The sequence below is a fragment of the Bubalus kerabau genome, chromosome 5, assembly GCF_029407905.1.
Source record: "Bubalus kerabau isolate K-KA32 ecotype Philippines breed swamp buffalo chromosome 5, PCC_UOA_SB_1v2, whole genome shotgun sequence".
In the NCBI taxonomy this organism is placed as follows: domain Eukaryota; kingdom Metazoa; phylum Chordata; class Mammalia; order Artiodactyla; family Bovidae; genus Bubalus; species Bubalus kerabau.
This window is the reverse complement of record NC_073628.1, coordinates 11,158,936-11,178,087: the sequence shown is the minus strand read 5'-3', so window position 1 is coordinate 11,178,087 and position 19,152 is coordinate 11,158,936. Positions and strand designations below refer to the sequence as shown.

The 19,152-nt window shown below is 59.5% G+C and overlaps 1 protein-coding gene across 2 annotated transcripts in view; it reads right to left on the bottom strand.

Annotated features, from left to right (window-relative positions):
• The window catches only part of SYT7 (synaptotagmin 7), a 60,168-nt gene that overhangs the window by 5,729 nt on the left and 35,287 nt on the right, over window positions 1-19,152 (bottom strand). Inside the window, exons 5-9 of one of the 2 annotated variants that reach the window (XM_055581103.1) lie at window positions 18,684-18,911; window positions 14,929-15,297; window positions 10,910-11,032; window positions 5,978-6,113; window positions 1,322-1,592 (exon numbers count right to left, since the gene is read on the bottom strand). In XM_055581103.1, coding sequence (XP_055437078.1) covers window positions 1,322-1,592; window positions 5,978-6,113; window positions 10,910-11,032; window positions 14,929-15,297; window positions 18,684-18,911 — 1,127 coding nt within the window. The remainder of the gene's footprint in view (window positions 1-1,321; window positions 1,593-5,977; window positions 6,114-10,909; window positions 11,033-14,928; window positions 15,298-18,683; window positions 18,912-19,152) is intronic. The other variant, XM_055581102.1, reaches the window with a different exon arrangement.

Sequence of the window (19,152 nt, the reverse complement as noted above, 5' to 3'; positions counted from 1 at the left end):
GCTATGGGCTATGTCTTGCTCACTTTGGAGTACCCCAGGCACCTGTTCAAGTGACTCTATTTTTACCTCACCGTGTGGTTTATGGGATCTTAGTTCCCCAACCAGGAATTGAACCCATGTCCTTGCCAGTGAAAGCATGGAGTCCTAACCACTGGACTTCCAGGGAATTCCCTAGGTGACCTTTGGCATCTGTTTAGGTGAAATGCATGTAGACAGGTGTTCTGGAAAGGTTGAAGGTTCCATGAAGTCCCTGAACCTGAGTCAGCTCTCTTCAACACCAGTCTCCTATCTGGCAAACTCCTATTCATCCATCAAAACCCATCATGAATGATCCTGCTTCTGGGAAATGGTTTTCAGTGTCACCAACAGGAGTTTATATTGGACTCTTGCACATCTGCCATGCAATGCATGGTTTACCTATCTACACATCTGTGTTTTCCAAAGAATGCCTTAAGGGTCACAATGGTGCCTCATTCTTTTATGTACCCTCAGTACCCAGGACAGTGCCCAGCCCATAGTTGATGCTGGGTAAATGTTTGCAGAAGGGATCAGTGGATTGAGGCTCTGCCCTTAAACTTCACCCGACCAGTTGGCCACCTACACCAGCAGATAGCTGAGCCTCTCACTGGTTATGCCATCTCTAAACCGGCCCCCATGCAGAGCTGAGGACCCTATGCAGAGCTGAGGAGGGGAGAAACAAACAAACACCCACTGGCTCACCCTTAAGGAATTATTTAGCGGGTGCGCTGGCTGTCACCCTGCCATAAGGTGTTTAACAAACTGATATAAAGTGTTTTCTGGGTGTTGTGAGTGCTTTTACAATTCGCTGATTTGTTTAGCCCTCACTATTATCTTAATTTTACAGATGGGGAAACCATGGCATGGAGAGGTTCAGGAACTTGCCCCAGACCACACAGCTAGTAAGCAGCAGAGCTGAGATTTGAACTCAGGCAGCCTAGGCCACAGCCTGGGCTCTTACCCTCTACACTATGGTCACTGCAGGTGTTCCCCCTCTGGATCCTGTGGTTGCCTCCCCTCCTTCCTGCATGCTGAGGATGGGTCCCGTGTCTGGGCAGTGGCCCAGCTTTCCTCCCTGCCCTCGGGCTGTGATGCTGGGTCCACTCAGCCCTGTAACCTCATCCCAGCCAGACATGAAACGCATCGGGGTGACTGGGCCGAGTTCCTGGGCCTGTGCGTGTGTGTATCTGTACAAGTGTGTTTGTGCATGTGGTCATCTGTGTGTGTGTGTGTGTGGCTGGGCGGTGCGGGGGACAGCCAAGGGGAAGAGGGGACTCTGGGGGCAGGGGCGGCACGGCCTCACCTTCGAAGAGGAAGGTCTCGTTCCAGTGGGGGTTCAGGTTCTTCCGCTTCACCTTGGTCTCCAGCTTGTGCTTCTTGTCTGGCAGCAGGTAGATCTTGACGAAGGGGTCGCTGGTGCCGCTGAAGTCCTTGGCCGGCAGCTCCTGGGCCTTCATGATCTTCACGGTGAGCGTGGACTCCTGGAAGTTGTAGCCGACGCTGAACTGGATCCGGCCCAGGTTCTCACGGCTACAGCCCTCGTGGGCCTCGTCCTCCTCGGAGCCTGGGGAGAGCTGGGGGCAGGGGAGAGGCAGGCAGCGTTGGGGAGAATACTGCTTCCCCGAAGCCCCCTCCACAGTCCAGCGGGGTTGGGAGGCCCCCTCCCTGTGCCCAAGGCCGGTCCAGCTACGGAGAGCCGCCTCCATCCCTGCCCCGTCACCATGTGGGGTTGGTGGTGGCATTCTCCTGTTCACATCTTGGTGGTGAGGACGCCGAGGCGGAAGCCAGGTGCCTTGACCAGGATCACACAGGGAGAGGGGGCAGAGCCAGGATGACCCCTGAACCCCAGAGCCGTGTGCACCCCACTCCCCAGCCTCTTCTCGCAGCCCTGGGTCTGCCCCCACCCCCAGCTTCACCACAGGCTGCTTCACCTCCTCTGGTGCACCCTGGGACCCCAGCTCCCTCCTCCTCCTTCCCACCCTTCCATCAGCCCTACAGGAGGGCCCCCTGTGAAATACACCAACACAAAAACCTGGGCTACAAAACAGATGAGGGAGATTGTTCTCATCTCAAAAGAGTTTACCATGGCAATTCTTTAGAAAGCGACTCTCTGGGGTTCTGAGGATAAAGAGATTTCCAAAATGAGAGAGGTGAATTTTCAGGAGCAATGTCTGTTTGTGTAAAGCAGGGACAGGCAAAGTGCAGATTCCCGGGCCGCATCCCTGGGGAGCCTCCTTTCTAGGGGGCTGGGGTGGCCTGGGCGGCAGAGTTTTTTCCTAGGAGCCTCGGATGACAGTACACACACCGGATGGCTGCAGCGGCGGCTGCACCTGCATTCAGTCCTCATCCCCGGGGCGGGTGGCACTTGGATGGGCCAACCCAGCAACCAACAGACATGGGGGGTGGCATGGGTGTCCCATTTCCTGGAGGAAGTCGAAAAAATGGGAAGTAGCTGGGGGCGGGTCTCTCAGCCAAGTGTTCCCAGCTGTGGTTGCTCACCGGGGACACATGGTTAGGTTTTAGAATCCTGTCCTTCCCCGGCCACCTGCATCCTTCCCCGAGTCCTATCCTAAATTCCACCCCTGACCCAGGGATCCACATGGTCCAGGCATTCCATACTCTGGGCTTCCCAGGTGGCTCAGTGGTAAAGAATCTGCCGGGCAGTGCAGGAGACCCGGGTTTGATCCCTGGCTCGGGAAGATCCCCTGCAGAAGGAAATGGCAACCCACTCTAGTCCTCTTGCCTGGAGAACGCCATGGGCAGAGGAGCCTGGTGGGCTACAGTCCATGGGGTTGCAAAAGAACTGGACACGACTCAGCAACTGAACAAAAACAATTCCTCTCTCTAAAAGCTCCTGAGGGGATTAAGAGCCAGGGTGGGGCCCAGGGTACCACATTTAAGACAAAACTGCTGGAACTGGTTTGATTTCGCCCCTTCCCCTGCAGGAGACTTTTCTGTGCCCCCTCCTTCCTCCTGGAGAGGCGGCCCTAGGCTCTGAACTACTAAGGAATACAGATGACACGAATATGTATGATGTGCACCAACCGCGGCAGAAGTCTCTTACATCACCTTCTTGCTGAATCCTGACAACAGCCAGGAGAGGCAGTTATGACCACTCTTTAGCTGAGGAGACTGGTTCAGAGAGGTTAAGTCACAAGTCCAAGATTGCACAGCAGTATGGACTCTCTCTGACTTGAAAGTCCACTCTTGCCACCAAAGCAGGCCCACATCCCAGGGTGATTTTGAGACTCTCCCACCATCCGCCTCAAGCCAGTGTGTGGACTCCCCTGACTCAGGTGAGAGGCACCCAGATCACACCAATAGTAACCACCCTGGGCCCGGCCCTGCCCTGTTGGCTTTGCCCTCAGCTACTCCCTCCAACTTCCTAATGAAGCAGACACTACTGGGCTCTAGTCTGGTTTGGGGCACAGAGATTACAGCCTCAAACAGCCTGTGACTAAGTGATGGGCCAGAATTTGAATGCAGGTCAGCGCCCAGCCATCATGAATGCCCTTACAGCTGCCCTCACTCTTGCACTCAGGTCCAGTGTCTGGGGCTTCACCAGCCACACCCCTGGTCCTGCCTGGAGGTGGGAGCAGGGTGGAGCTGCCTCCCCTATCCTTCTCACAGCGAAGAAGCTATTCTAGCCCCACCCCTTGGCTGGATCCAGGCAGCCCTGTGCAAGCTCCATTCAGGCCCACTGAGAATCTGGCTTTCCAACTCAGGTCCAGTTTTCCCTGGGAGCTCCTTCCTTCTCCTCCTACTGGCCCCACTCCCTCTGAACCTCAGTTTTTGCATCTATAGAGTGGGACCATGAGACAGACCTATGTTATGGGGTTCCAGGGAAGGTTAAAGGGACCCTTCTGTGGTCCTGTTCTGCAGCCTGGCCCCTGCCACTGCTGGCCATGGACTGAGAGCCTGGGGCATGCAGTCCCTTCCAGGACCACTTGCCCCACCCCATGCCTTCTAAAATTGGGGTGGAGACCCTGGTGACCGGAGCGGAGGTGGCCCCAGCCCCTCCTGGTCTGGTTATTTGGATCTTGGTTCGCAAACAGGGTGGTCTGGTGCTGAGAGTCTTAACCTGGGCCAGTGGACTTCACCTCAGAAGTGGGCAGTGGCTCTGTGTCCACTCCCAGTCTTCCCAAACCACAGCCCTGAGCCCTAATTAACCAGCTGGGGCAGCTCCTGGATCTGTATCCATGGCAACCAAGCTAGCCACGCCACACCACCCCCGCCCTCCCCACCAAGGGCTGGAGGAGGTGCTACCTCAGCCCCAGCTCTGGTAAGCAGGCAGGAGTAACCCAGATGCGGGTATGGCTAGGCCTCCTCTCTGACCCCTCCCCTCAGTCCCTTTGTCTGAAAGGCTATATTGGGTGCCCGACTTGTTCCCTGACCCCTGAGCTTCGGACAGTCTGGGACCTGGAGATCAGCCTGGGGCCTGGTTTCCTTCTGCCCTATTCATCTTCATCATCACTGTTAATGCCAGTGACCCAGCTGTGGCCTAAGGCTAGGCAATTAGACCCTGCCTGCCCACCTCTGAGCATTCGCTGAGCATGTGAGAGGGCTCTGGGGCCTGCACTCCCTTCTTCTGCCTGAGGCTGCCGGCCCCTCCCTGGAGGCAGCAAGGGGCAGGCGAGCTGGCTGGGAAAGGGCCGTCCCTTCTGGGAACCTGGCTACTGGGAAGCTGGAACCAATTAAGAGGCTGTGCAGGGAAGCAGGATGGACTGTGCCGAAGGCCCGTCCAGAGGAGAGGAAGGCCGGGCTGATTTACATGGGTGGGGGAAGACAGGCAGAAAGGTGGTGGAGGACCAGGCAGGCAGGGCTCAGAGCGGGCAGGAAGAAGGGGAGAGGGGAGAGGCTGAAGGAAGCCCAGATCTGGAATGTGGAAAAATCTGATACCCTAGTCTATATTCCAGAGAAATGCAGACTTGGGCCCGTGGCAGGCCTGCTGACTGGGAATCTGCATTTTAATGAGATCTCCCAGTGATGTGTGTGCCTATCACAATCTAGAAAAGGGGAGTGTGGATGGATGGTTTGAGCCAGCCAGAACCCTAAATGGCAGGAGGGTGGGGCCTGGGGCTCCGGAGCCTCTGGGAAGGTGGGGGGTGTGGTGTCAGAATGGTGGGCAAGGGAACACTGAATTGAATGATGTCAGGTCTAGCAAGGGCCCAGGAGCCCACCAAGCCCCCTTCCTTCTCTACAGGAGGGATGGAGAAGACAGGGAGGAGTAAGGGGAGGAGGGTGGGGCACCCAGGTCCAGGGATGGGAAATGATTTGTCCCCACTAGGAATCTAGCAGGCACTGGGTTCCCACCCTCAGGTAGGTCCTCGCCAAGCCTTCCTGGGACTTCTGGGCTGCCAAGCCTTTGACTGACTCTGGCCTGACCTCTACGGCTGCCCAATCACAGGGGGCTCGCCCTGGGGCCTTGGGCCCTCCAAGGAGCCCTTTGGAAAGTGCAGGTGGGGCAAATGGCTGTGACTCACTGCTGCCACCAGGGGGTGCCATGTGACGCCACAACCTCTCCCCTAGAGAGAACACCCCAGATCCACAGGGCCAGGATCCCAGGAGGGTGGGGTCCACTCAGAAGGACTAGGACCAGAGGGGTTCTGCTCTCCTGTTCTCTTTGGGCCTCAGCTGACCCCTAGCAACGGGGTCCCAGAGTGCCACCTGACACCTCCACTCAGTGGGCGGTCCCTCCAAGAGAGGGGACACCTTCCGCTCCAAGTCTTTGGTCCACAAGCCTTTCCTCCTAGGACCATGTATCAGATTTTCTATGGCCCTGGCTCCACCCAGAGATGGGAGGAGGATGTCTTGACAGATGAGGAAACTGAAGCACAGAGAGGCTGCTGGGGTGAAAGAGCTGGAAAAGGAGGCAGGGCAGGCTCACTTGGCCACCAGGGTCATTCTCCTGCATGACTGACCCTCACGCTCCCCACCCCCTGCCCCCTGCCCTTCTCACCATAAGCATCTCACTGGTGAGGGAGTTGACGAGGTCTGAGACGGAGGAACGAGGCTCGGTCCGGCGGTCAGACTCATCGTGGGGTGTCTGGCCGGGCACTGGGGCTGTGTTCACTGCCTTCCCTCCTGCAGGCAACCTGGGGGCAGGAAGGGATCTGAATGAGTGTGGGCTCGGAGGTGGGCTGGACTGGGCGCCACCAGCCTGGGAGGCGGCAGGACCTTCTGGTACCCAAGCAGCTGCCACCTCCTGCGGGCCAGCAGGAGACCTCCCCCTCGCCTCTGCCCCTGCATGATCTGGCTGGACATCCCCTGGCAGCTGCTTTTTTGGCCCGTGTTCCCACCCCTCCTGTCCCCTAGAAAGTACCCCACCCTGCAGCCCCTGCTCACGTGGTGCTCTCTGAGCACCCGCCCTCCCTAGAGGCTCCCTCCACCCCTGCTGGCCCCAGCCCAGGAGGGAGGCTCCCGAGACAGCGTGTCCGGCTCCCCTGTCCGCGTCATTTCCCTTGGCAAACACGCCCAGAGCTCCTGTCTCCTGGAGGCCCCACCTGTTTGTTCAGGCTCAGCAGGAATACAGGTGCCCTTTAGACACATGAGACTGACCAGGTGAGGTTGGGACCGGTGTCCACGCAGCCCTGTCCACTAGAAATTTTCATGTCCATGTGTGGCTATTGAGCATCTGAAACGTGGCCAGTACAACTGAGAACCGAATTTTTTCTTTTGATTGACATAATTTAGATTTAAATGGCCACCTATTGGATGGGGCAACTCTACACCGCCTTGCTCCCCAATCTCCACCCTCCTCCCACTCTGAGGACTGCACTTTGATAAGGCTCTCACCAGGTCAGAGGAAGACAGGGTCCCACTGAAAAGCCCCCGGCTCTGACGGTTCCACTCCAGGCCCCTATCTACACCCTGACTCTGCATGGCCCCCCGGGAAGCTGGGCTCTCTGGCCCAGCGGCTGGGTGGTGAGCCAGTCTCTGTCTAGCCGGGATTCAGGAAGCCTGTCCAGGGACCAGGCTGGAACATCCCATGAGGAAGAGAGGTGGGGGCAGGCAGCGAGGAAGGGACCGTGTGGTGGGGAGCATGGGGCTCATGACGGGCTACAGTAGAACAGCTTCGAGGCTACCAGAGCCATAGACTCGGAGGCACACACAGGCTGGACACAAGCCATGGCCCTCGGAATGGACCAGCCACCAGCACCCACGGTTGGCTACGACAGGCAGACAGGACATGCATGGAGTATGCCAGGCCCTGGAGAGAAGACACCAGGACCCAACAGCAGGGTGTGTGAACACACACACACACACACACAAACACACATAAACATACACGAGTGCACACAAGCACAACAGACACCCAGGCAACAGGGAGAGAAAAGGCATGGGCAACCAGGCGGATCGACCAGAGGTAGCAAGATGACGCACACGCAGCGCTGTGCACACTTAGATTCCAAGAGGACACACGTTCGGGGAGGCCCGGGCATGCCAAGGGGTGCGTGTGAACCGGGACACACTGAAACAGAAAAAGCAGGGAGCAGTTTTGGGGACAGACGCCACGAGAGTCAGACGCACGGTGCACCTGCTGTGAGAACCCGGCCTCATCCAGACAGCACGGAAAATGCCCTACCCGAGCCGGGACACGCGGGGCACCCTCCCAGAGGCGGAGCCACAGCAGAGCACACGCACGCATGCACGCATCACAGACACACACACATGGACACGTGCTCACACAGACAGGCACGGGGAGGAAGAGGAGACTGAAATAGCTGGAGAGGTAAAGTCAGGTTAAAAATAGAGTGGGAGAGGAGGAGAGAGCCGAGATTGACTGCTGAAGGTATGAGAAAGTCGGAGTTATTCTGGCCACACCACAGCATCAGCACAGCTGCCAAGCAGCCTGGGAAAAGATGGTCAGCGCCACTGAAGCTATCGGAGGTCACAGGACAGAGAGAGACAGAGAGACGGGGCATGGAGGCAGAGGGAGAGGCGGAGGGGCCCGGCCTGGCCCAGGGGCATCCCTGTGAGGAGCAGATGGGAGGAAGGAGACAGGGAGGGAGGGAGAGAAGCCGAGAAAGGTTAGTCGGACACAAGTGAAGAGGCTGCAGGGTGGACAAGGGGACAAGGAGCGAGGCGGCCGAGAGGAGAGGCAGAGAGGAGGCGGGGACACACACCGGGACGGAGGAAGCATGGTGGCTTCGGAGCGGGGGGCAGCGATGGGGTGGCTAGGTCCCGCCCTGTCCCCCACCCCACTCTGGGGGGTGGGGCCATGGTGGAAACCATTTGGATCCCGAGAAGCGATGGTGAGAGGGACAGACAGGGCATGAAGCATGCATGGGTGCAGGGCAGCGCGGGTGAAGTGGGCTGGGCGAGCGGGGCGTGGGGGCCAGGGGCAGCCGTGGCCTCCTTCCCTCCCCCTCGCGGGCCCAGGAGCCGTCTGCATCTCTTGGGGCGCCAGCACTGAGGCCTAGGGGTCTGGGGGGTCCTGGATGGGGGGTGCTTCAGGGCCACCAAGAACTGTGGGAGTGGGGGGCAGTGACTTGCTTGGGACCTGGAGTGGCCACACCTCCTCCTAGGGCTCTTCTGTCTCCCGGGAACCTGCGGCTAACAGACCTGGGGGGCTGGATGCTCTCCCCTACCACAGCCATGGGCCACCCATCTGCTACCCCAGAGACACCTGGCCAAGGGGTCAGCTGGGTGGAGAAGGGGGTGCTGGGACTGGAGGGCGAACCCTGGACGTGGAGGCAGAAGCTGAGGAGGAAGGGAACAGCTGACCCAAGCTCACCATTGCAAGGTCCATGCAGCCAGGAGCCCAGAGGGGTGGACCCTAAAGTGCCCGGTGCCCGGAGGTTGATGCCAATGCCAAGCTTGGGGGAGGGGAGAGTGCCGGGCAGGAAGCACCCTAGCAGTGGCCCATTGCCTGAGAAACACCCCAACAGCCATGAGAAATGAGCTTCCGGGATGGAGTAGGTGTGACTGGGTGGGAATGGCCTGGGTCCACTCTGAAAGTCAGGCTGGGTGGGGGCGAGGGCGCAGGGCCCCCACCTCCACACCCACCTTTCCCAGAAAGGCAGGGGACGACTGATGCAATGATCAGAAGGGATGAGTGTCTTAAAATATGGAGTGAGACCTGAGTGGCAAGGGGGTAAAAATAGGCGGTGGGTGAAAATGGAGCCAGTTAATTAACACATGGGTGATGTGAAATCTCGTTTCCAGCCTGCATCTGCTCCCTCACGCTTCACACCTTTGTCGTCCAGGAGCCCGGGTTCTTAGCAAGGCTTTCAGAGGGCTCCAGCTCCTGCGGCCCCTAGCCCTCTCCCCCAAAGACCTCTGGCTGGCCTGCAGGAAGCCGGGACTCCGGTGGTTCCAGGGGCCTGGAGGTGGCAGCCTCAGCTCCTCCCGCATCCCAGGACCTGGGCTCAGGGTGTGACACCATTTGTGCCCGTGAGCGGAAGAGCTGGTCCCATGCTCCCCTCCCACTCTCTGTTCACTTGCGGCTTTGCCCACCAGACATGCAACTGTGAACTTGGGATGGGAAGAACATAACAGAGTTGGGTTTCCAGAAGCCACTGCAGAGACAGGCAAGTTGGCTAACTCGGCCTGTCCTCCCCTCCCACACAGGCCCCCGGCAGCAGCCTGGGACAGTCCCTCCTGCACCTTTCGGGCTCTTAGTGAGTGAGGGTCAGGGTCCCTGCCTAGCAGACAGGCTCTGACCCGTGCCTCAACCCGAGGGGCTGCTCCCTCGCTAGAGGCTTAGCATGTCCAAGTTGGAAGGGGTCACCCTGTCCAATCCCTCACTTGACAGACGAGGAAGCAGAGGCCCAGAGAAGGGCTGTGACTTGCCCAATGTCTCAAAACCAGAGCTAGAAGGAGGTGGCCTGGCTGTCAGGCCACACAACTCTCCTGAAGGCCTTTGGTCTGATGAAAAGTACAACCCGATCAAGAGGATGAGTCCTCCTCCCGCGATTACAGGTATGTACCTGACCCAGCCCAAGGCCAGGTGGGAGGCGGTGGCCAGACCAGGTGCAGGGTCATCCTGCCTTAGTGATGCTGCCTGAACCCTGGGTCCCTTGACCTTTGCCCGTCCCCTTCCCCATGAGAGCGCTCTGCTCCCTCCTTGAGATGAGGGCATCCGATGATGCTTCCTTTGGCTTCTGATGACCAGGGCGACGGATGGTTAAATGCCCAGCCCTCTGCTCAGCCCATGCTGGGGCCACGCGGGCTACTCCCAAAGGCCAGCTGCAGGGTTCCCAGTGACAGAGGGCCCGACCAGCCCCTGCCACCTGCTCTCACCCCCCACCCACCCTGTTCCCTCCTCCTGGTACCTCAGGCTCAGTGGGGGCTGCCTTTCTGGTTCTTTCTGATCCCTGGGCCTTTCTTAGGCCCCAGACCTTCCCCGCCAGGGCCTCCTCTTCCATCAGCCCTGAGCAGCCAGGTCACATCTCTGCAGGTGTTGGGTGTGTGTGTGTGTGTGACCATCACCCCAGGGGGACCTCCAGGCAAGAGGGAGGTTGAGGTGGCGGGGATGAGGGAAAACAGGCTGATGCCCCCTCCCTAACATCCCCGCTGCCCACAAACCACCGGAGAAACTGGGATTTCTGGGTCGGGTGGGACAGAAATGAAAGATGAGGGGGCAGCAGAGGGGAGCCAAGCAGGAAAGATGGGGGCCGAAAGGCTGGCTTGCTCTGGGCGAAGGCAGGCAGGCCCGGGGAGCAGGCTTGATCCAGAATGGTCCCAGGACAGCCATACTGGCCTCAGGCCCAAGGGACACCACCAGCGTGGCAGGTGTGAGGGCGCCGGCTGGGGAGGGGTCGTCCTCCCTCTCCAGCATCCGCAGAAGGTGCCGCTGCCTTGTCCAGCAGCTGGGGGTCGAGGCTGGGAGCCTCTCCACGCCTCCTTCTCTGCCACGGCCGCCGCAGGCCCTCGCCTGTGCTCGTACCTCTTGTCCCCCTGAGCGTTCTGGTTCTGCTGGGTTCCTGGGTTTTGCAGGTCAGGGATATTGGCAAAGTCATCCTGTTCCGAAAGCCCTAAGACCAAGGATAGCACCACCATCCGGCCTTCCCTGCCCGGGGGGCGGGGTGGGCAGCCCACCGGCCGGGGGAGAGGAGGAGGAGGCCCCGCGGGGTGGCGGGGGGCAGGGAGGGGGAGGAGAGAGAGACAGAGACAGAGACAAAGAGAGAGAAGAAAACAGCATAAGAAACTGGCCTGCAGAAGAGAAACCAAACTTCAGCACTGTCAACAGTTGTAGAGCAGAGGAGGGGAGAAGGCGGGGGCGGCGGGGCGATGGGGAAGGGAGGGGAATGGAGTGGAGGTGTCTGCAGCCTGAGACCCAGCTCGCCACCAAGGAGGGGCTGGGCAGAGGCGTGTGGCTGGGATGCCCCAAGAAAACCCGCAGGGAAGGCTAGGAGTGGAGCCCAGGCCCAGGGACACGGTCCGTATCCAAGGTTCATTCATCTCGGGCTGAACAAAGACCAGAGGCTACTCAGAGCACCTGGGCCCCTGGGAGAAGGTAGGGGGAGGCCCTCTGCTGCCATCTTGCTTGGGGACCCTGCGGGCAGGGGTTTGGGCTTCCAGGCAGGAAGTTCTTAGAAAGCTTGGAAACCCAGAGGGTGCTGCATCCAAAGAAGTCCCTCATCAAGACATCCCTGAGTCCTGGCCGCCAGGAGGCAGGTCTGGGGGGCTCCCTCCCAGGTCCTTAGAGACTCGGCCCATTGGAGGAGAACGTTAGTCTCTTCTGGCACATGGTGGACTGGCCATCCTGCACCTTCTCCTGGGTCCCCCTTCCTGGAGATTTGGGGAATAGCCACCAAGGCTTTGGGGTCCAGTTCAGGGGCCTTTCCTTGGAGAATCAGTCCAGAAGGCGCCAAGGGGCAAAGAGAGAGAGAGAGAGACAGAAAGTGCAGGAAGCTGGCAAGGTCTGTAGAGGGCCTGGCAGGACTCGAGGGACCTGTGTCCACAGTCAGGGTGGTCTGGAGGAATCGTGCCCTGAGGAAGGCTCGGTTCAGATGGCCCAGGAATCATCACGTGGGCAGCATCGTGGGGCCAGAGGTCAAGGGGTGACGTCTTCCAGCCAGCTTCTCTCAGAGAACCGCTGGGCGGTTGTGGGGCTGCCTGCCCTTTCCAGGGGTGAAAAGTGCCCCTCTGCCCCTCTAGTCCATTGCGGTTGGTGGGTTTTTCTGGGTGCTTGGCTGAGGTCCCCCTGCTTTGACTTCTCAACTGAACACAGGGAGAGCGATTCTCAGAAGCGGCAGGCAAGCCACCAAGGGAAAGATGGCCAGTCTGATGGGATGTCCCAGAGGGTGGGACTCCTGGGCCAGGAGGTCTCCTGCTTCAACCACCGTCCAAGAGCGCGAAGAGGTTGGTCGCCCTGGAGAGTTGCTGGAGAGGTCGTCAAAAAGGCGAGTGAGACATGACGACAGAGGGGAAGAGGCGGGGGTCTCAGAAAGTGGGGGAAGGCCGTGGGGTCCGGAGCCGGTGGATGCTGACTTCTTTGTCTTTGCATCTTCGTCCTGGCCACAGGTGCTCCAGGCTGACACCTGCACCGGCGTCTAACTTTCAGAAAGAACGCCCCCTTTCCTCAGGACGAATCCTCATTTTTTCCTTTGTTTCCTGCCCACTGGTACTGTTTCACAGTTGGTAAAATTCCATTTGACTGCCTGGAAGCTGGTTGTGCTGGGGGAAGTCAAACCCAACGAAAACAACATGTTTTTCCCTGGTTAATGCATTTTTCAGATACTCCTTTTGCTCTTCTTAAAAACAAAACGGCTGCTCTGCATAAGTTCCTGGTTTGTCGTTCTCCGTGGCATCGCAGGCTGCAGGGGCACGAGTGAAGGGCAAGAGGAAGAGATGTGGGGAGAAGCTGGTGGTGTTGAGGGGGGTGGTCACATCCTGGAAGCAGGAGGAACACCTTCTCCCTGCAAGAGGGAGTGGGATTTGGGGGGTCCTGGTTAGCCTTCTCACTCTGACTCTCTGTGTGGGTCCCCAGCATTTGTGGTGAGAGAAGGATGTCAGAAGCACGCCAGCTGAACTGTGAGAGGGGTCAGGGGCTGGCAAGCTACAGCTGGTGGCCTGTTTTGTGCAGCCTACAAGCTAAGAATGGTTTGCACATTTTAAAAATATTGTTGTTTTTTTTTTTAAATGTGATTGAGACCACGTGTCCCTCAGAGCCTAAATTATTTATAAATCTGGTCCTTTACAGAAAAAGTTTGCAGACCCCTGCTGTGAGGGACTACAAGTGGAGGAGGTGGGGAACTGGGGTGAGCCCTGGGGCTGGCCGGCAGGTGAGGGGCGCAAATACCGCAGTGGGCAGAAGAAGCGCTGATGCTGGGACGAGAGTGATGCTCATCGAATCCTGGCCGGCTAGAGAGGGGGTGGGCAGAGGAGGGGGTACCAGAGGCCTTTCTGAGGCTGGCTACTTCCTTCCCGAAGTCTGGGCATGGCCCCTGCTCCCACGTGACAGCTACAGAATGGGAGGCAGGGTGATGGCTGCCTTCAGTCAGGGAGAGCGGAGGGGTGCAGGGTTCCCGCCGGCTCTCCGTTCTGCTCAAGCCACAGCAGAACCGATTCCCATCACTCTTCCAATCCACGCCGGTGCCACAGCATCCGCCCCAGGACAAACTACCCTTCTGCAGGCCAGGAAGCTCTGTTGGCTGTCTTGTCTCAGGCCGGCATCTGCTGAATTCCTGACGGTCCTCGGGTGGGGAAAAGCCCCAGCAGATGCGTTGCCTAGTTTGGCCAAGTAGAGTCACAGGTGGCATGGCATGTTCCTGCCTGGCCGGGGCCAAGGGTACAGGAAGCTGGTGCAGCGGGGTGTCTTCTGTTGGGCTGCCCCTCCCAGGGGTAGCACTCCTGCCCACCTTTCGGGCTGGGGTCTCAGCCAGAGGCATGAGCTCTGAAGGACGCTCAGAATCCTCACATTTTGCCAGTGAGCTGGGCCTTCACCTTGGCCTTCCCCTTCCTCCTCCCTTTCTCCTCTCCCAGGCTTAGTGTGCTGGTCTCCTGCTCCATGTAAAGTGCTCCCAGGAAAGATCTGGGTGTTGAGAATAATTCCCAGAGCCTGGAAGGAAGGTCACGTTAGGCCAGAGGAAGGAGGTAATGTCAGGGACTGAAGCCCAGGCCGGCCCCAGGCTCGGAGAGTGAGTGTAGATGCCCAGAGGGACACTGGGCAGAGGGCAACCAGGTGGGGCCCTGCCAGTGCGGGAGGGGCAAGTGGGCACACGGTAGGGGGTGGGTGAGGGACACACCCAGCGGAGGGGAATGGTTAAGGCCAGATACGGATGGGGTGTTTTTACCTCTCTGACCTGTGCACTTCGAAAAAGCCTCTGATACAGAGATGTTTTCTAAAGCTTTGGGGGGACATTTTGAGGTTTCTCCTCAGGGAATGAACGGTTCATGGTGGGAGCCACGGAGGGAAGTGGAGGGCAGGTGGCTATGGAAGGTCGTCAGAGGGACAGAGGACAGGGCCCCAGGCAGGGACAGGGGAAGTGGGAGGGAGGGAGGGAGGAAGTGCAGGGCCGGAAGGTGAGCAGAGTCGGGTTACAGGGATGGGAGGAAGCAAGGCCTGGGCACTGGAGTGAAGGAGACCAGGTTTAGGAGGAGAGAGGAGAGAGGTGACAGGGAGGCCAGGAGAGCCTGGGCCTGGCCAGAAGGGGAGAGACAGATCTGGGGACCTCAGTAGCATCCGCTAGTGTCTTCACTGGCTTTGGGGGACATCAGGGCGGGGGGTTGGGGTCCTCAGGGGGTGGCTCAGATACAAGTCCTTCCATGGGAAGGGGGGTGCTTCAGGGACAAGCCACAGGCCACAAGAGGCTGGGGAGAGGGTGCCCGAGTCTGCCGGGCACCTTGCCTTGGAGACGGAGGGCTAAGTGTGGTTCAGAGCCAGCTGCTCCAAAGGAGACGGGGAGGAAAAGAGGCTGGGTCAGGGAGGTGGGGGCCGGGCTGCTCAAGCAGGGCACTTACAGGAAGGATTTCATGTCCAAGCCTCGGTTTCGAATCTGCCCCACCACGTGGTCCCAGCTGCCCGGGTTGGAGCGGCTGCGGCCGCCGGCCGGCCGGTACTTGGAGCCGGCCGAGGAGCCCTGCCGTGCCTGGCCCCGGCCGTGGGCCCGGGGGTTGGGGCCGGGCACCGAGGCCGCGTGGGCCTGCAGCTGGCCCAGGCTCTGGCTGGTGGTGGGCTGGCTGGGCTGCCGGCCCCGCTGGTGCTGGCTCAGCGGCTGCTGCAGGCTCTGCTGCCGCGTCAGGGTGCGGGGTCGCTGGCATTTCGGCTCTCCCGTGGAGCTGGGGATAGATTCAAGGGTAGTGGCCGTGGACAGGGTGGAGTCCTCGAAACTTGGGGCGGGTGGAGGAGAGGAGAGAAAGGAGAAGCAGGTGAAGGGATCACAGTGGAGGAGAAAGACGCCTAGGGCCAGGACGAGGAGGCCCCAGTGCTGGGCGCGCTCTGCCGGAATACCTCGCCGGGCCTCCATCCGAGCTGTCACCGCTGCCGTCGCCACCACCAACTCACCCAGGAGGCCACCACCAGGCCCCACACCCACCCAGAGGCCCCCAGGGCGGCCCGCCCAGCCCCCAACCCCGGCCCTGGCTCAGCTAGTGCCCGATACCTCCTGTCTGAGCCGACCTCTGTGCTGGTCTGAGCGGGCCGCGGAGCTGCGCCGCTGGCCGTGTGGTGAAGGCGGGTCCCAGGGCCCCGTGGCTGCCTGTCCTGCTGGAGTGGGAGGGGGTGGAGGGAGCTGGGCCACCCCCTCCCATCATCTCACTGGGGGACCCCAAGAAAGTCCGCCTCTGTGCTGTAAGTGCTCCAGGCCTTTGGAGACGCCAGGAAATCCAGGCCAGCGTGGAGCTGGCCTAGTAACCTGCGGTGAGTCAGGAGCAGCCAACAGTTGTCCTGCTTTGTCCTCGGAGGCTGGGGCGTGTCCTGGGCCTCTGGGACCTCTGCCCTCTGGCCGGTGCTCCCTCAGGGTTCGGGCTCTGGCACGGGGAACCCTTCTGGGGTTCCTTGTTTCCAAGGCTTAGTTTCCTTTCCCAGTATCTTGGGAATGACTCCCAGTCGGAGGAGGGAACTCAGGAAACCACTTGGCTGGCTGCTTGGCAGAACTCGGATTGCCCAAGTTCTGACAAAGAACAGGGTAATTATCCTGTCCTCTATGCATCTGCAATAGGGCCCCTGCCTCATGGGCCACCAGCATCTCTGGAAGATGCTGGGAACAGGACATGGCTCATCAGAGGCAGTCTGGGGTCAGAGAGACCCAGGGTTCAGGACCCATCTCTGCCACTTCCTCATTGAGGGACTTTGGGAAAAGGAGGCGACCTCTCAGTTTACTCATCTGTAAAATGGGGGTAAAAATTCCGAGCTGCCTCCAATCACAGGGTTGCCATGGGAACCTAATGAGGTCAGGCCCAGGGAAATATGCTACTGGTCCTTGCTCCCTTGCCAGGGGAAGCTACAGATGTCTCAGGAAATGGAGGCAGAAGGAGGTCTCAAAGACCACTGGCCTCCTCTGACAACCTGTCTGCTTTGTCTCCTGGCCAGAGCTTTCAGCACCTGCAGGGCCAGAGCCTCAGGGGGCCCACCCTCCTCGTCTTCTGTCCCTTCCTTCCGTCTTCCATTCAGTCGTCCAGGGCAGGGGTTGGCAAATTATGGCCTGTGGGCCAAATCTGGCTCGATGCTTGTTTTCATAAATAAAGTTTTACTGGAATGCAACCACCGGCATTCATTTACATGTTGTCTATGGTGGCTTTGGGGCTGAGTAGTCATACAAGAGAGGACCTGACTTGCAAAGCCTATTTCCTATCAGATCTCTTAGAGAGATAGCTTGCCACCTCCTGGTCTGGGACCACAGGGCAGATGGGACACCCCCCACCCCCGCCTGAGCCGCCCTAGGGAGGCCCCGGGGCCCCTGGAGCCACGTTCACCACGACCAGGCAGCCTGGCTCACCCCCTGAGCCCACCCTGGGAACCAAAAGGACAACAGTTAGGCTGCCCCTGTGGGCTGAGAGAGAGAAAGTGAGAAGAGGGAGAGCAAAGGAGGGACAGAAAGTCAGAGAATAATAAAGAGAGAAAGTAAGAAAGAAAAGAAGAGAGAGAGAGAAAGGACAGAAAGGAAAGAAGAAAGAGAAAAGCAAAATATGGCTTCAGCTGGGGTCTTGGCAGGGGCGGCAGCCTCACCTGGCTCAGGCCTGGCATCGGGGCGACCCCCAGGGGCAGGCCGTGGCCTAGCTGGCCGGGTGGGCCCACACTCCCTGGGGAAGGCTGAGGAGAGGGGAGGCCGGCACCGGGGCGGCTGCCTCCTCCTCCTCCTCCTCGCTGACCTCATTTTGGTTTTCTATCACATCCAGAATTAGTCCAATTTACAACCTCTCAGTCACAGGGAGACTAAAATCGGTTCCTCCAGGCCTGGAGCCAGCGGAGGGCATGGAGGCCTCAGCAGCCCAGAGTCTGTGGCCAGAGTAACCCGGTGAGGGCAGGGCCCTGGGCCTGGCTCTCTGAAGGACAGTGGGGCTTCCCTCTGGAGCCTTCCTGAGGCTCCAAGTCAGGGGGCACATCGGCTGGTGCTCCTTCAGGCCAATGAGCAAATGAGGTCTCAGTGTGGTGGTCCTCAGTGGTCCCATTGGCGGGAACCACAGGTTTGCTGAAGAGAACCGGCCCGGCCACCAAGAAGGGGTCAGGGCTGTTGGCCTTCTAAGTGAGAGGTTCCTGCCTTAGCTGGGAACAAGGCGGTTCTAAAAGCCAAAAATGGAACCTACGTCCCAGTAGGTGAGAACGGTCATAGTTCAAAGGATTTAGAGCTTGGGAGGCTTAGCTGTGGGGAAATGGAAGGTTCTAAGAGCCAAGATGAGAATACGGCTGCCCCATGGGAGGAGGGAGGAACTTAAGAACTTAATATCTGCAGAGAATAGAGGCCCACCCTATGTCTGCTCCCAGGGAGGGACTGGACTGACTGTTTGGCCAGCTCAGAAGTTATTAAAAGGGAAACGGCTCTTCTGTCTGACATCCAGACCACCCTCGTCAGAAAAGTTAGCTGGGGGCTCAACAACCCAACGTCCAAGAACATCCAGTCCCAACAGCTGAGAGCAGGACAGGTCACCGACCGAGACCGGGACAGTCAATGGGGATGAGCCAGTGGGGACCTCCCAGCTGCTCACAGTGGGCCCAAGGAACAGACGGTGACATGATGCAAGCAAGACTGGGACAAGCCAATGGAATCACCTGATGGTCAAGATGAAGTGGCTCGACCTTTGGGTCTAGAGCTTTGTGCTGGTTGCAAGAGGGAAGGCCCGGTGGCAGATGAGCGGCAGAAAATAGGCTGAGGCTGGGCCAGCTCCCCAGGGATGGATGGTCCAGTGCTAACAGTTGTGGCCTGGTGCCCATGGAGGTCGAGATGGGGCAGCCAGTCAAAGAGGATGGGATGACCCAAGGACTGAAATGAAGCTGCCCTGGGGGCAGAAAATGAAATGACCTGGTCACTGGCAAAGAGAAACGGATGGGGGTGGCAACCGGAGGCTGAGATGCACGGTGCATGGCTGAGTCGGTTGTGCCAGGTGGCAAGGATGATGGGAGTTTTGTGAAGGGATGGGATGAGCCAGGGGCCGAGGACGGCACCTCTGGGGGCAGCAGCGGGCATGCCAGGGGTCCCGCTGTCCACACTGGCGGGAGGCGGGGGGTGAGAGGGCAGGCCTGAGCTCACGGCTCCGGCGGCCGTGGGGCCATCACTCACTTGGACAAGTTGAGCTTCCCGGCGGCCAGGTGGCTCTGCACCGTCCGCCAGCGGCCTCTCCCCGCCGCCTTGCCACCGCTGCCCGGCTCGCTGGGGGCAGCCCCGCCGCTTCTCAAGGCGTCCTCTCCGGGTGGCGGCGCCGCTGCCGGCTTCTCCCTCAGCCGGCCTTCCCGCTCCACCGCCAGCCCCGCCGCGGCGGCCACTTTGGCGCCCGCCAGGAGGGTGCCACTGGACGTACCATGAGGCAGCCGGGCCAGAGGGGCAACCGGGGGTGGCGGTGGGGCAGAGGGCAGGCCACACGTGAGGGTGGGGGCGGGGTGGGGTCAGAGGAGGAGAAACAACGACAGATAAAAGGAAAAAAGAGGCAGTGAGAGAGGAGGAGGAGGACAGAGAGACGGACAGACAAGAGACAGACAGAGAGAGAGAGAGAGACGTCAGCACTGCAAATGGGTCACCAGCGGAGCCTGCA